The sequence below is a fragment of the Mixophyes fleayi genome, chromosome 10, assembly GCF_038048845.1.
Source record: "Mixophyes fleayi isolate aMixFle1 chromosome 10, aMixFle1.hap1, whole genome shotgun sequence".
NCBI classification, from domain to species: Eukaryota; Metazoa; Chordata; class Amphibia; order Anura; family Limnodynastidae; genus Mixophyes; species Mixophyes fleayi.
The window spans coordinates 32,928,014-32,951,957 of record NC_134411.1 but is presented as its reverse complement, the minus strand read 5'-3'; the positions used below and the strand labels follow the sequence as shown (position 1 = coordinate 32,951,957).

At 40.1% G+C, this 23,944-nt stretch overlaps 1 protein-coding gene and 2 long non-coding RNA genes across 4 annotated transcripts in view; 2 read left to right on the top strand and 1 right to left on the bottom strand.

Moving 5' to 3' along the window:
- The window catches only part of LOC142103953 (uncharacterized), a 396,555-nt gene that overhangs the window by 139,808 nt on the left and 232,803 nt on the right, over positions 1 to 23,944 (top strand). The window lies entirely within an intron of this gene.
- Positions 3,006 to 5,963, bottom strand: LOC142103952 (uncharacterized). The gene is made up of 2 exons (XR_012679467.1): positions 5,558 to 5,963; positions 3,006 to 4,130 (listed from the first exon to the last, which is right to left on the bottom strand). It is a non-coding gene; the product is annotated as an uncharacterized LOC142103952 (long non-coding RNA).
- The window catches only part of CD44 (CD44 molecule (IN blood group)), a 49,153-nt gene continuing 31,132 nt past the window's right edge, over positions 5,924 to 23,944 (top strand). The window contains exon 1 of one of the 2 annotated variants that reach the window (XM_075188344.1): positions 5,924 to 6,225. In XM_075188344.1, the coding sequence (XP_075044445.1) occupies positions 6,156 to 6,225 (70 nt within the window). In that variant the 5' untranslated portion in view covers positions 5,924 to 6,155. The remainder of the gene's footprint in view (positions 6,226 to 23,944) is intronic. The other variant, XM_075188345.1, reaches the window with a different exon arrangement.

Genomic DNA, 23,944 nt, shown 5'->3' with positions numbered 1-23,944 from the left:
CTGAGGAACTAATGACGTACTTTTATGGTCAAGGCTAATACATGGTTTGTTGGATATAATCATCTAAAACAGTGTTTACCAACCCTAGTCCTCAAGTGTCCCTAACAGTGCAGGTTTTCCAAGGGACCAGTGATATAATTATACCACCTGTGGATTTGTTACAATGTATCAATCAGTGATGAATACCCCTGTGCTCCAGCAAAGAGATATGGAAAACCTGCACTGTTAGGGCTACTTGAGGACTAGGGTTGGGAAACACTGATCTAAAAGAAAAAATCTGGGGGTCCCAGCACTAACAATTCTAACGTTCCCTGTTACCTTTCTCCAAAAAGCATATTGACATTATAATGACTCTGGCATATGACTATGTCCAGCTACCTCCTGCTTCCACTGGACACCACAAACAGGTCATTGGTGATGCACTCCATCCAGACCATTGAATGAATCATCATCATCATCATTTATTTATATAGCGCCACTGATTCCGCAGCGCTGTACAGAGAATTCATTCTTATCAGTCCCTGCCCCATTGGAGCTTACAGTCTAAATTCCCTAACACACACACACAGACAGAGAGAGACTAGGGTCAATTTGATAGCAGCCGATTAACCTACCAGTATGTTTTTGGAATGTGGGAGGAAACCAGAGCACCTGGAGGAAACCCACGCAAACTCGGAGAGAACATACAAACTCCACACAGATAAGCTATGGTCGGAAATCAAACTCATGACCCCAGTGCTGTGAGGCAGAAGTGCTAACCACTAAGCCATAAATGAATCCACACTCTCTGATGTTGTGAAAACAATTGCATCCAATCTGTTGTGACCCCCAGGGGCGTAGGAACAAAAATTTTCATAGGGAAGCAAAAGGCCAAGGACTACTATAGGGCTTGGAGACCCTTTTTCTCACGATTGGTTTCCGTTTTACAACATTTATAACAGGGGGCCTAATTCATTAGGGAAAGTTAGGTAAAAAATTGAGTAAGTCGTCTCCTGGACAAAACCATGTTGCAATGCAAGGGGTGCAAATTAGTTTATTATTTTGCACATAAGTTAAACACTGGCTGTTTTTTTCATGTAGCACACAAATACTTGATAGCTTATTCGTAAACTGAAATTTAAAGTTGATATTTGTGTGCTACATGAAAAAAACAGCCAGTGTTTAACTTATGTGCAAAATAATAAACTCATTTACACCCCTTGCATTGCAACATGGTTTTGACCAGTAAAATTTAGGTAAGAAAACCTTACTCAGCTTCTTGCCTAAGTTCCTTAATGAATCAGGCCCAGTGACTGTAGATATACAAAGACTCCCGATTCTATGTTAACTTTTGTCAGTGTCAGAGGTTGGCCAAACATATAATTATACATTATTAAATAAATATTATTATTATTAATATTAAATACCAATTAGTACAATAGCTGTTAGAAGAATAGATACATTCAATTGTTCACATTTTTCATAATCATTAACCTATTTTTTATTCAGATTTTGTTGACAGCCTAATCTCATTTGATTGGGAGTATTTTTAAATCTGTTGTCACTGCCTCACTGGTTATGGTCTGTGCTATAAATTTAAATTGCTTTATCTCATGTTTGTTACTGGACGCACCGCACGAAATTCAGGGTGAAAGTAAAGTGACTAGTTGTTCATCAATACAGGCTATTTATTAAAGGATTATGAACGGAACACTTAGGGCTTGATTTACTAAGCTGCGGGTTTGAAAAAGTGGGGATGTTGCCTATAGCAACCAATCAGATTCTAGCTGTCATTTTGTAGAAGGTACTAAATAAATGAAAGCTAGAACCTGATTGGTTGCTATAGGCAACATCCCCACTTTTTCAAACCCGCAGCTTAGTAAATCTAGCCCTTAGAGTTTTTTAAATCAATCTATTAAATCTATACTATAACAATCTATATTAAAGAACATTTGGTAGTTATACTAGGACAATCTATTATTTAAAAAAGTTTCACAAGTTTAGAACAGATACCATGACTCCAGAAAGTAGCATTAAGATTTTTGTGTAGAAGCTCATGGTGGGGGGCAAAAACAGACTTTGCCCACTCAACAGAAATCATGGGGGGGGGGGGGGGGGGGCAACTGCCCCATCTGCCTCCCCCCCCCCCCCCGGTTCCTACACCCCTGCCAACCCATATAATTAACTAAACACCCACCAGAATTTGTGAGCAGAATTTTGTGACACACATTCTCCCACGATTCCCAACTTAAAAATCAGGACACATAAGGCACACTCTATAGGACACTACTGGATAACCCAACCACATATCTTATTTACCTTGGTCAGAACCTACTATACGGGCAGTGCCCAGATGAGTGGACTGTTACCAGATAGTTGAGGGAGGGGAGTTCTTTGTCCTGAAGTTTTGATTGGCATCAAGTTTCCTAGTTAAACTTAGTAAACTACTACTGATGTCCTCGGTGAAAGCTCCTTTCATGCTACAAAGATCGAAAAGCAAAAAGGAAGTAGAGGAAATTAAGAATACAAATGTATCTCTCTTACTAGCGACGTTATAGTCTACATCTTAGTCTGTGTATGAAACCCCATTGTTATGGACAGCACCTGGGTCTATTAAACCCAATATATGAAAACGTGATTTAGTTTATAGAAAGGGACAAATACTAACATTCTTAATTATTGCACAATAACTTTAATTATATGTTTAAATGTTTCAGGGGCTTATTGGAAGATAGTTGAGATAAGGGGCTTGATCTACCGACAATGGCATGTTTAGTAAAGGACTACCGGTATCTTCAATCTCCCCAAGGAAATTTGTCAAAAAGATTTTAAACAAGTTAAAAAATAAAAATTGCAGTACCACTTATGACCACCGTATGGCGACACAGAGCCAATCTACTCTAACTGTACAGTTATTGTACCTTAAAGTTTATAGACTCTACTCGGGTCGCCTATAACATACATGTGTGTATATGTATACTAAGGTAATTGTCCATTTCACAATAAATGAAGATATTACTTCCCACCATTTTAAATGGAGACAATGTTTATTATAAAAAAAAAACAGTATTGTGTATTATATTATAATAATAGGTTGTGGGCTGGAATACAGCTGGGAGCCATCCAGAAACATTTGGGTTCCAGTAAAGGAGTTTATCCATACAGCTCTCAGTCAGACCCCCAAAAAAATGCAATGGGGTAGAAACTTGGGGCTAGATTTTCAAACTGTGGGTTTGAAAAAGTGGGGATGTTGCCTATGGCAACCAATCAGATTCTAGCTTTCATTTATTTAGTACCTTCTACAAAATGACAGCTAGAATCTGATTGGTTGCTATGGGCAACATCCCCACTTTTTCAAACCCGCAGCTTAGTAAATCTAGCCCTTGGTCTACTATATATAAATTATGTAATTGATCTTGGGGACAATTCCTCAGGGGGAATTAGTGCAATCGCTCATGGGCATGAACATCCAAGCCCTCTCTTCTTCCTCTAGGGACTTTGTCGGGAACTTGCAGAGGAGCAATTGTCTCAGAACCACGTTAAAAATCTTTTCTAGCATCAATTAATTCAGTATGGATTAGAATGAGGGAAAGGGGAATCACCTTTATGAACACGAACAAAAAACAGTAAAATGAACAGAAAAACAAAACTAAATAAAAAATAAAAAAACCTGAGTATAGATCTCCCTTCTAATGATAACGAAAATGGTTATCATGTGGAGAGTGTAGGGCGTGGAGGCGAGGAGGGGTGTGTGAGTGTCGGTGTATTTATAAAATTAAGCTCACTAGAAAGCAAAGTGCATTAAATGGTAATCAGGGGTGGTTCGGTCTCATAAAAGCTCATCCAGGGGGTCCATGCGCCTTGGAAGTTCGATGGTGAGTTATGTAAATTGGTAATGAAGAGCTCCATACAGTAGGTTAACCAAATGCTATGGATACTGGTGGTTGATGAAGGAGGGTTAGTGTTCTTACAGTTAGAGGCGATGAGAAATTTATCTGCATTCATGATATGTCTGATCAACTTTTGGATAGGTCGTGGGGTATCCAGGAGTGGTCTAGGTAGGAGGGATACAGTGGGGTATCCAGCATTTGAACTTTCGTCCAGTAGCATTTTATTTTCGGACAGGACCACCAGATTTGCAGCAGGGTACCCTGCAATCCAAAAAAAAGAGCCATGACTGTAATATCACAACATAAAGGAGCTGATCCACATCCAGCCTTGTATCCCAGAGCTTAGTGTTTAACTTGTGTTATTATTAGGTCAGGTGAGTCTGTGTCTGACGTCTGATGAGTCAACAGGAGCTGACATGTAAGTCAGATTCTAAACACTATAGGCATGATTTAAAAGAAAATATAAAGTTACCCTGTTTGAGTGTAAGTTTGAGCAAAGATGGGTCTGCATTCTTATTCTTCCACATCTGTATTTTGAGTTGTAAAATAAGTGAAACCTTAAATCTAGTTTATAAATGCACTTGAAACTCAAAAAGCGACAGTCATCATCATCAACCCCAATACTTACATCCGGTTAATGCAGTTTTAAAACTGACATCTCGTAGCTAACGTATTTCAGGACTAAAAATAAGGCACATCTCAAAGGGGGGGGGGGGGGTTGTGCTCAATCTGATCTACCACTCAAAGGGGCATATTTAACAACCACCGCAGAAAATGAAAAATAGTTTTCTGTCCTTATCGCATTGATAAGGATTGAACTATTTCTCATATTTATTAAAAAATCTCCAGAGGAACAGCCGTTCCGAAAAACGACTGTCCCTGTGAAGTGTGACACACTTACCTTTACACTGGCTCTACACTTGCGGTCTTGATTGCCATCTGGTTTCCTGCTTTGAATCCCTGTGCGCATGCACAGATCGAAAAACTGGGCATGTTCACAGAGAACCCTACTGTGCAGTGTGAAGAGCGAACAGTGGTCATGTGACAGAGAGGGATCACATGATCCCTCCGCATCTGCGCTGTCCAGCTCTGCTCTTCGGAGCAGAGCTGGACAGAAATGAAAAGTGAAGAAAATTACGAGCGGACATTAACATAACATGTTTCCCAAAATTTATAATTTTCGGAACTTGTTAGATTGCGTTACGGAGCAGTCACCACGCTAGTTTATGGTGACTGCTCAGAAAAACAAAATAGAATGCAAAGCAGCAGATATCCACGATATCTGCTGCGATGCAACAATCATAAATTTGAAGAATCCTCCAAATTGCGTCTGAATCATGGTAAGTGTCCTTTGGGGAGATTACACTAGTTGATGAATAGGCCCCGAAGAGTGAGAACACAAGTGCAAGACACGTGTAACTCTGAATACAGACACATAATTGTGCTATTGCTCATTGCACCAATTTTGCACAAGATGCATCTTCGAGTTGTGCAAATGCACTAACGCGCAGCTATAAATACGACCCCAATAACTATATTCTGTGCAATTAATTCACTGTATCTGCTATGGAAAGAGAGACATTTAAGCTATAGTCACATGTGGCTTTAGCAATTTACACCACACGGAAGCTGCTGATTTTTGCAGTTGATAAAACATAAGTAGAGATGAAAGAGATGCTTTAAATTACCATATCTGCGGTGTGCAGCTTCCTGATCACTCGGAGACCAGAATGTATAGGGCGCTATGGAATATCGCACACTAAACCCTAAAGACATGGTACAAATATTGTCAGAATAATCAGATTAAAAAAAAAAAATCAGTGTTATATCCAGACAAACAAAGATCCCTTTTTTTGTGAATGAAGACTCTGGTCCTCTTAACCATCTGGTCCTTCCTTCTTCAGGGCACTAAAAAAAGACTTGGTTAACCCTTGATGGGGTTAAAAGTTTCTTGCATACCTCAAGGATGAAAGCAGATTGACGAATGCTTCCTGTGTCGGATTACATGTATGAAACTCCTACAAGTTCCCACTAAGTGACAGCACTTTGCCCAGACCTCAATCCCTGCTGCTCAGATAGGACATTAAAAAGTTGGGTTTTCTCTGTCTCTGCTAAGTCTGCACCCCCCCCCCATGGGTGTGACTTTCATTCCCTCCCACTTATGACAAAACTTTAGTTCCTTTGAAGCAGAAGAATTAGTCCTGCAAAGTTACAAGCTCCTTTTACAACACAGTGGCTGATTCTGGTGCCTCTTGTGGGAACCCCCCCAGATTTCTGAATCAGAAAATGACAAAACTGCTGTGGATTTTCTCCCTTGGATTATGCTGCTGGATCAGTCTTTCTCAGGCGACCATAGGTAAGATGCTTAATCTATTTCAGGAACATATGTTAGACATTCAGACATCGCCTATTCAGCTCTTGCAGACTGTGCATGGCTGGGATCATAAGTGCAGGATCTTTTTGTTACAATGTAACTTGCAGAAATGGCTTGTTTAGGGGTTGCTTCTTTACTAAATCTGGGTGGTATCTAAGGATGGTATTCTTCACATGTAACCAAGTCTTTAAGCATCTTACACGGAGAATTACTTTTTTTGTAAGATTTCTAAAAAAAAATTTGATTTAGGAGACTATTGTGGTTTTAATGTCTTAGCTTTGGAGGATGGCTGCACTGATGAACACAGAAGTCAGACGTTAGACATGGTTAACATTGCTTAGTGCCCAGGAAGGCGATACCTCAATACCATTGCCTTCTTAGGATTTCCCTGCGTCTAGTCTCTTGTGTATTGTCTTTTTATGTGTGATTTAAATCAACCCTTTCCTTTCTATGTAGCTGCGTTTCCACCAAACTGGACCTAGCCAACTTCTTTCTCCCTGCCTGTGGTCTGACAAGCAATTCTGGGACTTGTAGTTCCACCGCAGCTGGCTTAGCAAGTAGTTAAGCTTGCTATTAACCTTCTCCAAATCTAGGACTGTACATTTGTATTTGGCATGATTGCATTTATTCTGTGCGCACAGCAACCCCTGTAGTATGAGTTTTTCAAGGTATATGTTATTTTAACTGTATTTTTCAAGCATGCATAACTTGTAGTGGAAGCTTCTGACTTCCAAACGTGGGTGTAGCTGCAGCTAGCAGAGTCTTGCAGTCTGAAGGCACGTGTTCCTCACATTTAAATGTTGTAGAGTGGATTTGTAGAATAGTATCTCAAGTTCTAGCAGGTTCTGAGCCCTGCTGGGGTGTGAGGCAGTTGCATTGTCATCTGAAAAGAACTAAAGGGTGAATAGAACATATAGACATTCACCAATGTAGGGAATATACGGTAATACTAGGATGTTAGTTCCAATTCTGCCTCATATCTTATACCCTATGTTCATCTGTCTTTCATTCTAGACTGTCAAATTTACTTTTAGGTCTAATTATAACCTACTTTACTTATTTAAACTTTGTTTATTACATCCCCAAAGTATCTACGTCTATCTGGCTCCTAAAGCCAATCTTATCTTGTCCATCCTTTCTATGTTTGTATTACTCTTCTGTGATAATGTGTTTCATACTCATCTGTGTAAGAAGGTGTCTGTGTGTGCCTATATACATAGTGAAAACACAGTAAAGTGTGCATCTGTTACACTCCTCAAGAGAGTGGTGGGCTAAGTGTTCTTGATTGGCAATTGATGATAGGAAATAATGGGAGGCATGCCTAAAATAAAGTGGTGTTGTCTTTTGGGAGGAAGGATAGAAATGGTGATTGAATGGAGTTTGAAAGGGGGGGGAGGGCAGAGGAAAATCTGTAGTCTCAACATTCATCTTGACAAAAATAAAACATTGATCAATAAATGGAAGTAAGTGGAATTGTTTCAATTTGGGGGTTATGCCTAATTCAACATAAATTCTGGCTAAGGGACTACTTTTTTAAGTTGTAGTCCCAGGCCGAATGGGCATCTGTCCTGCTCTAAACTTGTCCCTGAAATGAATATATAGTAAAGGAATTTAAAGAATGAATGTGCTACAAAATGATTTATCCGGGGTCATGGAAGGAATACAACAAAGGATTTGGGGTTGGGGGTGTAGACTGGATTAAGATTTAACATACGGGATCCTCTACCATCTATTTTTCCTTGTATCTCTCTCTGGTGACATTAATAGGAGTCTGTGTGTTGGGCGACTGATTCACGGCTGCAGGATTAGGGAGGGGCGGCTGTGGATGAAGAGAAGGTTAATGGTTCTGGCTGCCTCTGAAGTGTGTATCACATATGCACTTAATGAGCTACCTAACAACATGTCAAATGGCTACAGAGGGATATTTAGGACTTGTTAACAAAAGAAAAATATATACTTTTATTTACTTTCAAACATTGGATAAAAATTACTATAAAACACTGCTCTAAAAATACCGTAAAGAGCTAAAACACAATAATATCCTGAGTGGAATGCTATTATAATACACGTGATGCTAAGATATGTAATATTCCAACAAACAACATGGGTGTAAACGGTGAGTCAGCTGATTATCACATCTTATATTATATAATCACTTGTGCATTATAAAGAAGAACACATTTCCTACTGTAAATTATTGTGGATATTAGAAGGCACTTTGCATTTTCAAGACCTGTATAAAAACGCAGTCTGCGGCCTGGTACTTTTATAAGGTTTCTGATCTCCCATGTGAGTTTCTAATAACATTATAATTTACAGCATTGGTTCATTATCACCATAGGAACTACACAGGCACTTTTGGGCGCTAGCTGGGTAGGTTATCCATGCCTGATCCGCAAGAAGGATGAGGGGGATTGACCACTTTTCTTCCAAAAGTGCAATAGTAGCAAGGTATGTTGTTAACAGGGATACAAATATGTTTATGACTTTATATGTTCAGGGCTGAATACTAATAATAGAACAATGTCGTACAGTACAGCTCTTGAAGTTGGGCATCATGTCACAGGAACACGGCGAGGTCCTACCGGGAACGTGTCCAGTGCTTCTTAGCGCTGATCCGCTCCCGGCCAACTTCAAAACACCTTGACACCAGTGGTGGGAAAGTTGGGAGAGATACCCCCAACGTTCCTGCCTTGGGTGGGTCAGTGGGACAGAGCCCATAGTTCTGGACTGTCCAGCCTAAATTGGGACATTTAGAAGGTTTGCAGGTTATGGAGGTTGTCTGGGAAGATGGGGGCCACTATTTGAAGGCAGTATCTGACCAATAAACTGTTACTTTGCCAGCAGCATAGTGGTACCCAGTTCTATACTCACACATGCTTCAATGACATCTTGTGTGGGTTTCCTCCTGGTGCTCCGGTTTCCTCCCACACTCCAAAAACATACTGGTAGGTTAATTGGCTGCTAACGAATTGACCCTAGTCTTTGTGTGTGTTAGGGAATTTAGACTGTAAGCTCCAATGGGGCAGGGACTGATGTGAGTGAGTTCTCTGTACAGCGCTGCGGAATTAGTGGCGCTATATAAATAACTGATGATGATGACATCTTGTGTTTCTATCAAGACCCAAATATAATAGGGTCAGCGTTAACCCCTGCACTGCTGTACACTATATAGAGTGAGGGTGAAGGAGGAATGATCCCTCGTGTTTACAGATGAGGCTCTAGCGTAGTGTGGGTTAGGTACACGTGTGCTGGCACTGGGGGCCAGGGGCTGGGGGCAGGGGCTGGAACAGAGCCCCATTGTAATGCCTCATGCCTTGAGGTGTATTTCAGGAATCAATTACTCTGCCCTCACCCCCCCTGTAGTCTTTCCCTCTATCAGTTCTTCTGTGGAGATGAAGCACATGGCGGGGCACAAGCCCCCAGCAATGTATAGGAGTCTGGCTGCTGGAACGTTGGAAGGAGGAGGAGGAACCAAAATATTTAGATGAATTTGATGTATTGTAGTTTTGTGTTGGAGCCAGTAATTGTGTGTATGGCTAATGGTGACCTTGACATGAGCAACAGTCCACACGACTTAAATTAACCCTACCTGGTGCAGAAAGAAATGATAATTTATGGGAAGACCGTAATACATAAATAACATACACATTTTATGCACTTTCTGCAGTGCAAGGCTGGGTTGTGTTACAGTTCTCAGAAATACAGAGCATATGGACACTTTTTTTTTTTCACAAGTACTTTGTTACAACATTTTTCTTACGGTATTACACAATAAGTTCTTGTTTTATTTCAGTGGTGTTCCAAGAAAACAATAGTTGAATATACATATGGCTGGAACAATTTTCCTTGTCTCTATGCCCGTTTTCAACAATTCTCCTGGTTAAAGCATACTACCAGTGTATGATTATTATTATTATTATTACCATTTATTTATATAGCGCCACTAATTCCGCAGCGCTGTACAGAGAACTCACTCACATCAGTCCCTGCCCCATTGGAGCTTACAGTCTAAATTCCATAACACACACACACACACAGACTAGGGCCAATTAACCTACCAGTATGTTTTTGGATTGTGGGAGGAAACCGGAGCACCCGGAGGAAACCCACGCAAACACGGGGAGAACATACAAACTCCTCACAGATAAGGCCATGGTCGGGAATTGAACTCATGACCTCAGTGCTGTAAGGCAGAAGTGCTAACCACTGAGCCACCGTGCTGATAGATGATAGAAACAGGGTCTGGGGGGGTAGGGGGGGCATCTGACCCCCCCGGGTGGTCCCATAGTGGTTACCTTGGGCTGGGTCACTAGGACACGTTGCCAGCCCTACCCTGGTTGCATGATAGGAAGACTTCCTTTTTTTAAGGTATACTATTTGGTTATACTCAACCATTTCTCTAGGATCCGGTGACATCTAGCTCCTGATGTGAGTGAGTTCTCTGTACAGTGCTGCGGAATTAGTGGCGCTATATAAATAAATGGTGATGATGATGATGATGATAATCCATGAGGCACCAAGGGTCAATCGCAAGGTTTAGCCCAAAGTCAGTTTGTCCAAATCCAGCGTTATCTATAGCAACTGTGTTTTATTTGATGTAAGCAGCTTAACTTCTAACGTGTAATTGTGTACAGTCATGTTATAAAACAAGTACAAACCTCAGTTTCTTACCAGTATATAGCTTAGTACCCCCAATATTTCGTTCCTCAGGTTTGCCCCTTTTTTCTACATGAATCCTCATCTTTCCAAATTCCACCATCAGGGCCCTTCAGCTGCCAGGCTGCAGATTGTGCTACTTTCTGCCCTGTTACCCTCAGCAGGGTAAGAGAGGTGAACGGATGGGAGCTATCTTGTGGGCCCTTTTATAATGTGGCTATGCAGCCCACACATTCCTGCTTTTATAATTTGCAGCTGCTTATAATTAGTTGTGTCTTATGATCATTGTTATGTTTTAAAGTTTGCCAATGTATCCGCAGTTGTCTTTTAAACATATGAAAAATCCTTATATCCCCTCGGGGGCCATTGTGATGCTTGTTACAATGTTTCGTGTAACTTGTACGATTGTATCAGTTGTATCAGTCAGCAAATTGTACAGTATGAGATGTGATCACTGTAAGAAGTTTTGTTCAGCGACTTTAAAGCCTGGAGACTGCTCTATAAAACTCAGCTAACGTTATATGAACCTTAGTATTTATGGCTCTTGGTCTCGTACACATCTCGGTAACAGTGACCTGTTATTGGGGTTTACCTCATGTTATGGTTGTCAGAAGTGGTTTGAATAACTTGCAGTGGGAGGGTGGAAATATAACTATACAGCCATGTTTATGACTAATGTATTGCTGAGTAAGTTGACTGATAATTAGTACACCAGAACTACCCACTGAAACTGTTCCTTCGTGGTCTCAGTGGGTGTCGGTTAAACTAGATTGGCTTTTTAGATTACTTTATTCATTAATAAGTAAGTTCTCCTTACACAAAGAAAGTAGGTGCCCGGTAGAATGACAAATTGTGGTCCAGACAGAGAATAGAACACTTTGCATGTAATACAAAGAAATATTTTTATTCATCAATTGTATTAAATAGAAACATAGTAACAACCGTAAAGATATTGTAAGGACCAAAGAAGCAACAAAACAAAATCATACAAATACAAAATAAATAATAAGGGTAATATTTGTAATGCACCAATGGTGATTGCAGGAAAAAATTCTCCTGCTCAGACTAGGACACAACAATAGGGTGACATACACAGGGGTGTTAGAATTCAGTATTCAACTACGTAAATGAATGGAAAATAGGAATCAGTGTACCAGATGAGACCGTGCATGTTTGTGTTTTTAAACGTGTCTTTGTTTTATTGCTCTGCAGTGCGTGTTTTTAACACTCTTGTTCCATTTCAGTGATTCTGACCTGCGTCAACCCATATTTGCCTATTTTCCTCGAAAGTCCAGGAGACTCCTGAATTTCGGGGAGTTCTTCCGGGCTCCTGGAAGAGTAACCCGCCCCCCTGGATCCTGCTCGTTCTTCTTGCTAAGTAGGCGGGGCCATCTCTGAGCGCATATATATACTTTTACAGCTTTTTACTTTTTTTCCTTCAGGAGATCATGGAGGGGAGGTGAGGTGGGAAGACGTAAGGGAATTGCGGCGCGGTGAATTACGTCATATTTGCCCTGAGCTTGCGGCGCAGTGACGCAAATGCATCATTTTGCAATGGGGGCGAGGCCAAAATGACGCGATTCAACACGGATCGCGTCATGGAGGCTTGATTAAAGTGTAGCCATTGCCTACCCAGAGTGCCTCATGGTTCTGTGATGTCACTAGTGAATTTTGGTTCAGTTCACAAAATGGCTGCCTTCACTGTGCGTAGACGACAAGAGCGTTCAAACATAAACCAATCAAACACTGCAATGTAAGAAGGTGGCTTATGTCAAGCAAAAGCTTCCACGTTAAATCCCTCATAAACATTATCATGTAGAACCCACTGTATACACCATCCATGACCAGAGAGTTGCGGTTCACAGTGCTTAATAAATAGATGTTGGACAATGGTTGTGTTTTCAGTCAAAAACTGCTGGCATGGAGAAGTCCATGTGCCCTTTTCCAACACCCGGATTGGTCACACATTCATGCCTTTTTAATGTACAGAAATTCAGTAAAAAGCCACTTAAAAAAATCTGAGCTGTCTTTCATGTCAATTTGATGTGGTTCATATGCTGCTTTCATGCAGAAATTAGTTCTGAGCCATAAATGTGTTTTGCATGCATGCCCTTTTGAGACAATCACACATTGACTAAAATTCCTGCTCATTTTATGTGTTCTGCTGTGCAATTCTATAACTGGGCACAGACCCAACATTCCTAAATTATATATATATATATATATATATATATATATTGACCAGACCCCGAATCCGATCCTATAGGACTGCACCAATACAATCAATTCTAGATGACCAACTCTAGCATACATCCGAAATGATTGGATTGGTGCATATTTATTATAACTGGCGATGTGTGTGTGGATGACTCGTTCCTTTTGTGGAAAATGACTGGATTGTAAAACAATCTGATTGCAAAAAATGCAATCGGAATATGTGTGATTAATTTGGTGATTGATCTGATTGTGAAGCGATGTAAACGTTATTCAGAAATAAAACTTTTGTTTAATATGTGTCGAGCATACTCCTAATTCCATCCTGGGCCTGATTCATCAAGGAATATAAATGCCCATTTTGTGCGTATAAACTACAAATTTAACCTGTTCGTGCCCAGAAACGGGCCGCGCGCAACTGAACGCAACACCGTTCAAATCACCTTCCTATGCAAAGGACACGTTCTCCAGCTTTCTGGGAGAGAACAGTGTGGGGAAGGGGTGTTCGACCGTAGTCAATGCACAGTAAGGGCGTGCCGAAGTCCGATTCAGGGGTGTAGGAACCAGAGGGGGAAGAGGGGGCAGTTGCCCCCCCATGATCTCTGTTGGGTGGGCAAAGACTGTGTTTTGACCCCCCCATGAACGTCTACACAGAAGCCTTCATGCTACTTTCTGAAGTCATGGTATCTGTTCTAAACTTGTGAAACTTTTTTAAATGTTAGATTGTCTTAGTATAACTACCAAATGTTCTTTAATATAGATTGCCTTAGTATAGATTTAATACAGATTGGTGGATTTGTTAATTATTAATTATTTTTAATTAATATTAATTAATAATAGTGAGTTTGCAAACTGTTATTAGCGTTTCTTCAGCTCTCTGGTAGAAATATAAGCCTATGTTAAAGTAGTTTCCAAACTATCTACTTGTGAGCTGGATATTACTGCTAGCATTCATCAATTCAGTTTGGAAATATAGTAATCAGATCTCTCACATCCCTTTTAGTATTATTATTATTACCGTATATTTAATTTATAAAGCAACAGCATATTACGTAGTGCTACACACATATTACGTAGTGCTACACATTGAGAAGATTATAATACAAACAAATGACATAGATACAATGGCATGAAACAGAACCTAAGAGATGTGGTAGTAGGATAATAAATGTACCTGGTTTAGGTGATTGTCATGGATTCCGCACAGTTTGCTTGTTCCCGTCTCCAGGCACTTGATAATTGATGGTACAGCACTAGGTCCTGGCTCTGAGCAGGTGGTGATTACAGACACTGTGCTAGTTCCTGGCTCTGGGCTGTTGGTGATTACAGGCACTGTGCTAGTTCCTGGTTCCAGTTAGTTTGTGATTACAGACACTGTGCTAGTTCCTGGTTCTAGGTAATTAGTGATTACAGACTGTGCTAGTTCCTGGCTCTAGGTAATTAGTGATTGCAGATACTGTGCTAGTTCCTGGACCTAGGTAATTAGTGATTACAGACATTGTGCTAGTTCCTGGCTCTAGGTAATTAGTGATTACAGACACTGTGCTAGTTCCTGGTTCCAGTTAGTTTGTGATTACAGGCACTGTGCTAGTCCCTGGTTCTAGTTCGTTTTGATTACAGGCACTGTGCTAGTTCCTGGTTCTAGTTAGTTTGTGATTACAGGCACTGTGCTAGTTCCTGGTTCTAGTTAGTTTTGATTACAGGCACTGTGCTAGTTCCTGGTTCTAGTTAGTTTGTGATTACAGGCACTGTGCTAGTTCCTGGTTCAAGTTAGTTTTGATTACAGACACTGTGCTAGTTCCTGGCTCTGGGCTGTTGGTGATTACAGGCACTGTGCTAGTTCCTGATTCCAGTTAGTTTGTGATTACAGGCACTGTGCTAGTTCCTGGACCTAGGTAATTAGTGATTACAGACACTGTGCTAGTTCCTGGCTCTGGGCTGTTGGTGATTACAGACACTGTGCTAGTTCCTGATTCCAGTTAGTTTGTGATTACAGGCACTGTGCTAGTTCCTGGCTCTAGGTAATTAGTGATTACAGACACTGTGCTAGTTCCTGGCTCTAGGTAATTAGTGATTACAGACACTGTGCTAGTTCCTGGCTCTAGGTAATTAGTGATTACAGACACTGTGCTAGTTCCTGGTTCTAGTTAGTTTGTGATTACAGGCACTGTGCTAGTTCCTGGTTCTAGTTAGTTTGTGATTACAGGCACTGTGCTAGTTCCTGGTTCAAGTTAGTTTTGATTACAGACACTGTGCTAGTTCCTGGCTCTGGGCTGTTGGTGATTACGGGCACTGTGCTAGTTCCTGATTCCAGTTAGTTTGTGATTACAGGCACTGTGCTAGTTCCTGGACCTAGGTAATTAGTGATTACAGACACTGTGCTAGTTCCTGGCTCTGGGCTGTTGGTGATTACAGACATTGTGCTAGTTCCTGATTCCAGTTAGTTTGTGATTACAGGCACTGTACTAGTTCCTGGCTCTAGGTAATTAGTGATTACAGACACTGTGCTAGTTGCTGGCTCTAGGTAATTAGTGATTACAGACATTGTGCTAGTTCCTGGCTCTAGGTAATTAGTGATTACAGACATTGTGCTAGTTCCTGGCTTCAAGAAGTTGGTGATTAATATTTATTTAGAATTCTCCAACATTTCCTGCAGCACTTACATAGAGAGCAGCTCATATAGGACACTCATATTTGTGACGTTTATAAATACATAAGAAACATAATTGGAATGAGAGCCCCACTCAACAGAGCTTACAATCTAAAGTAAAAGGGATATAAACAATATATATAAGAGCGTATAAGGGGATAATAGGATTTGACAATCAGCCAACTCATCTGTTATTTATTTACTTTATTGAAACTTAAATTACTCATAGCGCCAGCTTATAAACTGTTTTATATCTTGTCCAGCTATAAAAGCACTAGAGTTCATAGGGCTCTAATCACTCCAAGCTGACACACTGAAGGGGAAACGCTCACATGAGAGCGATGACACACAGAAGACGTTGTGTGCAGGATCTTCTGAGCTTAATGCTCCTCTGCGATGGGGAAGTGAGTTTCCCGTTCAATGGTTTAACATTAAAGAGCGATTTGAGTGTTATGAATGCTGGTGCTTTTCTATCCGGCACAGGCTACCGTTCAGTTAAGTCATCGCCTAGCACCACCTTAAATGTTGTTTTCAAACATACGACAGAAGTAAAAGGAATAAAAATGTTTGAAAACAATCTTATTATCAATTGCTGGATATACATTTAGAAAAATAAATAAAATTAAGTGGTAATCTCTTTTCATTTAATTTTTATCCAACGCATTTTCATCTAGATTTCAAAATGGCAAAACGCGTGGAATAATAGAAATGTGAGAATAAACTATCACTATGATATTATTAGGAGACCCAGGCCGCATCGCAATATGGCCACGGGCTTGGCAGCAGCAGAACGTACCTGTCTCTGGGTTGGATGGGAGACGATCGGCTCCCTACTCCTTTAACAATCCACTATTGCCCATTCCAGGGAGTAATTTCACCTCCCATGATCCCTCACTTAATGCTGATGATAACTATTGTTGTAGAAGAGGGCAGCACAGTGGCTAAGTGGTTAGCACTTCTGCCTTACAGCACTGGGGTCATGAGTTCGATTCCCGACCATGGCCTTATCTGTGTGGAGTTTGTATGTTCTCCCTGTGTTTGCGTGGGTTTCCTCCAGGTGCTCCGGTTTCCTCCCACACTCCAAAAACATACTGGTAGGTTAATTGGCTGCAATCAAAATTGACCCTAGTCTTTCCCTCTCTGTCTGTCTATCTGTCTGTCTGTCTCACTCTCTTTCTGTCTCTGTGTGAGTGTGTGTCTATATTAGGGAATTTAAACTGTAAGCTCCAATGGAGCAGGGACTGATGTGAGTGAGTTCTCTGTACAGCACTGCAGAATTAGTGGCGCTATATAAATAAATGATGATGATGATTAAGAAGTAAAAAGCTGTATTAACCACTTGTAATCTGTGACGTACAATATTTCACCCCCTTGCATTATACAGTACGCTTCTTCATCCTGCTGACTGATTCATCTCTGTATCTGGAGAGACATTACTACCGCAGTATGTCCACCAGCTGTATGAACACAACCTCTATAAATGACCCTTTATTCTCTGCGTGACACTTTTACTGCTACGTTTATTGTAACATTCCAAAGACAACCAGTGTAATTGGATGATATATATCGATACATGTAACTGTGACATCATGTAGCCGCCTTGTTTTTATACCAGTTGACTTTGTGTCAATACTAAAATTTAACTTCACCCACAATTAAAAAAATATAGCTACCAGCCAGTAAATAATGAGGTTGTAAGTATGTAAATCAATAAATAACGCCCTTTCCATTTAACTGGACGAGTGACTGCATTTTATATTTTAAGTCCACTTTGGGGACTTATTTTGGGGGGTAGGGGTTAAATATATGTAGTAGATCCAAAGGGTCTATTTTGCAAATATATCCCCTATCTTATAATATAATCATTTGCTAGATACACCCTGCTAGAGAGTGTATCCAACACTTTCCTGCAGCTTCTCCATTTTCGTTGTGTGCATGCAGTCCTGTGTCTGCAACGAGCTTCCATGGACGTCTAACAAACCGAATGTCATTGGGTTTGAAGCAGTAGCGCAAGACGGCGCTACAGTGTGGGAACTCTGAGCAAAATTGACTTTTAAAATATTGTTTTTGAGCAAAATTGAAATTATATTATATCTATATATATATATATATATATATAGATATATATATATGCTTTTTATCTACACTACATTTTTCAAATAACGAGTAATTAAAGATTTGTCAGTGGATTCACTGAAAATAGCCCAATATTGCAAATGTCCCATGAACTGCACAGAGGATGATTGGTTCTTTATACTACGGATATTGATAAGTCAGAGTATTACTGCCTGTAGGCCTTTCTCCTGTACAATATTATGTGTCCCTAACCTGATGCTACTGGAATAGATTCCATCTGACATACATCAGCATTTGACAGATATTCGTGCTCCCTCTGTAACATCTGGCCTTGCTTCTGAGTTCCTCGCTTCATCTGCCCACACCCAGTATTTAAAAGTGACATTTATCAGTGAAGACTTTTATAATAACAAGAAGTGACACATCCCACGTTCTAAGTAGGTGGATGTTTCCTTTTTCCTTTGTGTTGTGTTTTGTTAATTGGGTTTTCCAGGGACATGCTCAGTTAACGATATAAAAACAGAATTACTTCAATCAACACAAAGGCAATGGCATTTTCTTTTCATTTCCAGTGGATTTATTGGAAGAGGTAACCATGGGAACACAGTGATGGAAAAACTTCATGGGGGCAAATAAGAAATATGTGCAAAACTGCTGCATCAATATTTGGATTAATTTAAGCAGTGATACAAACAGACTGACTGCTATCTTCAGATTGAAAGATTTGCCAGGGGTTGCAGGCTGGAATTTCAGTGTTATTTGGGTACCAAAGTTACACCAACATTGTACATTGTTCCAAGTTACACCAACATTCTACATTGTTCCAACTTACAACCACATTGTACATTGTTCCAAGTTACACCAACATTCTACATTGTTCCAAGTTACAACAACATTCTACATTGTTCCAAGTTACAACAACATTCTACATTGTTCCAAGGTTACAGCAACATTCTACATTGTTCCAAGGTTACAGCAATATTCTACATTGTTCCAAGTTCCACCAGCATTCTACATTGTTCCAAGTTACACCAACATTCTACATTGTTTCAAGTTACACCAACATTCTACATTGTTCCAAGTTACACCAACATTCTACATTGTTCCAAGTTGCACCAACATTGTACATTGTTCCAAGTTACACCAACATTCTACATTGTTCCAAGTTACAACAACATTCTACATTGTTCCAAGGTTACAGCAACATTCTACATTGTTCCAAGGTTACAGCAACATTCTACATTGTTCAAGGTTACAGCAACATTCTACATTGTTCCAAGGTTACAGCCATATTCTACATTGTTCCAAGGTTACAACAGCATTCTACATTGTTCCAAGGTTACAACAGCATTCTACATTGGTCCAAGTTACACACCATTCTACATTGTTCCAGGGTTACAGCAACATTCTACATTGTTCCAAGGTTACAGCAACATTCTACATTGTTCCAAGGTTACAGCAACATTCTACATTGTTCAAAGTTACAGCAACATTCTACATTGTTACAAGGTTACAACAACATTATACATTGTTCCAAGGTTACAGCCATATTCTACATTGTTCCAAAGCTACAACATTCTACATTGTTCCAAGGTTACAGCCATATTCTACATTGTTCCAAAGCTACAACATTCTACATTGTTCTAAGGTTACAACAGCATTCTACATTGTTCCAAGGTTACAACAGCATTCTACATTGTTCCAAGTTACAACACCATTCTACATTGTTCCAGGGTTACAGCAACATTCTACATTGTTCCAAGGTTACAGCAGCATTCTACATTGTTCCAAGGTTACAGCAACATTCTACATTGTTCAAAGTTACAGCAACATTCTACATTGTTACAAGGTTACAACAACATTATACATTGTTCCAAGGATACAGCAACATTCTACATTGTTCCAAAGTTACAGCAACATTATACATTGTTCCAAGTTACAACAACATTCTACACTGTTCCAAGGTTACAGCAACATTCTACATTGTTCCAAGGTTACAGCAGCATTCTACATTGTTCCATGGTTACAGCAATATTCTACATTGTTCCAAGTTACACCAACATTCTACATTGTTCCAAGTTACACCAACATTCTACATTGTTCCAAGTTACACCAACATTCTACATTGTTCCAAGTTACACCAACATTCTACATGGTTCCAAGTTGCACCAACATTATACATTGTTCCAAGTTACACCAACATTCTACATTGTTCCAAGGCTACAGCAACATTCTACATTGTTCAAAGCTACAACAACATTCTACATTGTTCCAAGTTGCACCAACATTCTACATTGTTCCAAGTTACAACAACATTCTACATTGTTCCAAGGTTACAGCAACATTCTACATTGTTCCAAGGTTACAGCCATATTCTACATTGTTCCAAAGCTACAACATTCTACATTGTTCCAAGGTTACAACAGCATTCTACATTGTTCCAAGGTTACAACAGCATTCTACATTGTTTCAAGTTACAACACCATTCTACATTGTTCCAGGGTTACAGCAACATTCTACATTGTTCCAAGGTTACAGCAACATTCTACATTGTTCCAAGGTTACAGCAACATTCTACATTGTTCAAAGTTACAGCAACATTCTACATTGTTACAAGGTTACAACTACATTATACATTGTTCCAAGGTTACAGCCATATTCTACATTGTTCCAAAGCTACAACATTCTACATTGTTCCAAGGTTACAGCCATATTCTACATTGTTCCAAAGCTACAACATTCTACATTGTTCTAAGGTTACAGCAACATTCTACATTGTTCTAAGGTTACAGCAACATTCTACATTGTTCCAAGGTTACAGCAACATTCTACATTGTTCCACGGTTACAGCAACATTCTACATTGTTCCAAAGCTACAACATTCTACATTGTTCCAAAGTTACAGCAACATTATACATTGTTCCAAGTTACAACAACATTCTACATTGTTCCAAGGTTACAGCAACATTCTACATTGTTCCAAGGATACAGCAATATTCTATATTGTTCCAAAGCTACAACATTCTACATTGTTCCAAAGTTACAGCAACATTATACATTGTTCCAAGTTACAACAACATTCTACATTGTTCCAAGGTTACAGCAACATTCTACATTGTTCCAAGGTTACAGCAACATTCTACATTGTTCCATGGTTACAGCAATATTCTACATTGTTCCAAAGCTACAACATTCTACATAGTTCCAAGGTTAGAGCAACATTCTACATTGTTCCAAAGCTACAACATTCTACATTGTTCCAAAGTTACAGCAACATTATACATTGTTCCAAGTTACAACAACATCCTACATTGTTCCAAAGTTACAACAACATTCTACATTGTTCCAAGGTTAGTGCAACATTATACATTGTTCCAAAGCTACAACATTCTACATTGTTCCAAAGTTACAGCAACATATTGTTCCAAGATTACAGCAATATTCTACATTGTTCCAAAGCTACAACATTCTACATTGTTCCAAAGCTACAACATTCTGCATTGTTCCAAAGTTACAGCAACATTACACATTGTTCTAAGGTTACAACAATATTCTACATTGTTCCAAAGCTACAACATCAGTGTGTATTTTTCCATAGTTACAACAACATTGTATATTGTTCCAAAGTTACAACTGGGAGCACTGCATTAGGACATCCCAGTACAGCGAATTAGAAAGCTCCCAACAACTTGTAAACAGGCTACTCTAGTGCCTCTGTTTCTCTGCTTCTCAGATTCTGGCCTCAGACCCTTTGGCTATTAGTTACACCACTGAGTCTGGTCACCTGCAGTGATGAGGGTTTGTGTCGTCGACTCACTTCTTATTAAAACACTGACCTGTTATCCAGATCAATCAAAACAAATACGTCAACTTTCGGGTTGCGTCACATACCCATCTGTAGATTTTGTGGCACGTGGCTGAGATGCCAGGTACCCATTCACTAGGGCACGCCTGCAGCCACCTTCTCACTGTCCACCCAGAGAAAACAAATGACAGAATCTGTCTGCTATGGGCAACACCACATTTTGCACCATATTCCAGAATGTTCCCCCTGTAGAATGGCCCAGCTGGCATTTGAATTGAAATGTTGGCAGGTTGCCAATGTCATTATTAGCTGCTGGCATCAGAAAGCCAAGATCAGCAGCACATTAAACTAAACTGACATTGTATATACTGATCATGGGCAGATTAACCCTTGGCAGGGGTCCAAGGCTAGTGATTTGTGGGGGTCCCGTGCTGGTAAAACTTAACTGAGCAAAGTATTTGAAAGACCTCCGCTTGTGCTCCCCGCCCATGCACTCTATTAATGCCCTCCGTTAGAGTGCACGGCATCATTAAATCATGTGCAATTCTTTAGTGCAACAACAGGAGTAAGTTGCTATGGTTATTACCCCATTGTTTTAATATAAAAAATACACCCAGACAGATTTTGGGAGGAAGGGGGGGGGGGGGGTCCTAGCTGTGCTCTAAATCGTAGTGTAAAAATAAAGCTGTAAAGTATTTGTGTGCTACATAAAAGACCAGCCAGTATTTTCCTGCATGCAAAAAAATACATTAGCACCCTTTGTATTGCAGCATGCTTTGTCCAGGAGCAAATTTGCTCCTTATTTTGCTTTGCTTCTAACTCCTTTATAGAAAATAGCTTTCTTATTAAACTGGCCTGTGTGTGTGTTTGCCTTTGGGCAATCATAGATGCAATGATGTAATCATTCTGTATACACAGTTAGCCCTGGACAGGGTTAATTTCTGTCCTGCGGTGTGTGGCAGGCAGTCCTTGCAGACGTTACCGCTGCCAGCAAGAAGCTTCCTATTTCAGTGTACACACTTTACATAATGCTTAGTGGGTAACTGGAATAGTAAACAATTAATATGTATTTACACAGGATTTTCAGATAATTGCAAATGCATACAATTATAAGTCAGCACCTCAGAGGTAGATCCCGTCCATTGCACTAGTGATCCTTGATTCCTTGGTCCACACTTGGCTGCTTCAGAGAAATAAATTGCAAAACGGAATAAAGTAAAAAATAAAATAAAAACCACACAATACCAAAACTCTTCTAACCCAACATAAATGCACCATAAAATCAGTCACCATGCATGTGATTTACTAACATAGGGTCAAACGTGCGTAGCAACCTAGCAGACAGCTGCCAACTATGCGTATAATTCCAAGGACAGTGCCAGGGTTTCACAATGTGTCCCTATTTTATTTATAAGTGTCTCTTTTTCTGCATTTGTATGTCATTGTTATCATCTATTAGATTTCTTGTAGGCTTTAAAAGTTAGCCATCGATGAATAACATTTTTTAAAAGGCCAAACAAACTACATTAAATTGAAATCTAGCTTATATTACATAATAGGAATTGTAGCACTTTAAGTTCCGGAGAGACAGGACTGTGCGCAAAGTAACCAGACGGACATATTGCGCAACAAAGATTCAGCGTCATTTATCGTAAACTGTTGCCAATCAGATATTAGCTGTCATTGGTGTGATGACTCTAGACTGGTATGTGATTGGTTGCCTCTAGACTGCTACAAGCCGGTATGTGATTGGTTGCCTCTAGACTGCTACAAGCTGTATATGACTGGTTGCCTCTAGACTGGTACAAGCCATATATGATTGGTTGACTCTAGACTGCTACAAGCCGGTATGTGATTGGTTGACTCTAGACTGGTACAAGCCGGTATGTGATTGGTTGACTCTAGACAGCTACAAGCTGGTATATGATTGGTTGCCTCTAGACTAGTGCAAGCCTTTATGTGATTAGTTGCCTCTAGACTGCTACAAGCCGGTTTATGATTGGTTGCCGTCTAGACTGCTACAAGTCAGTATGTGATTGGTTGCCTCTAGACTGCTACAAGCCGGTTTATGATTGGTTGCCGTCTAGACTGCTACAAGTCAGTATGTGATTGGTTGCCTCTAGACTGCTACAAGCCGGTTTATGATTGGTTGCCGTCTAGACTGCTACAAGTCAGTATGTGATTGGTTGCCTCTAGACTGCTACAAGTCGGTATGTGATTGGTTGCCTCTAGACTGGTACAAGCCGGTATGTGATTGGTTGCCTCTAGACTGGTACAAGCCGGTATGTGATTGGTTG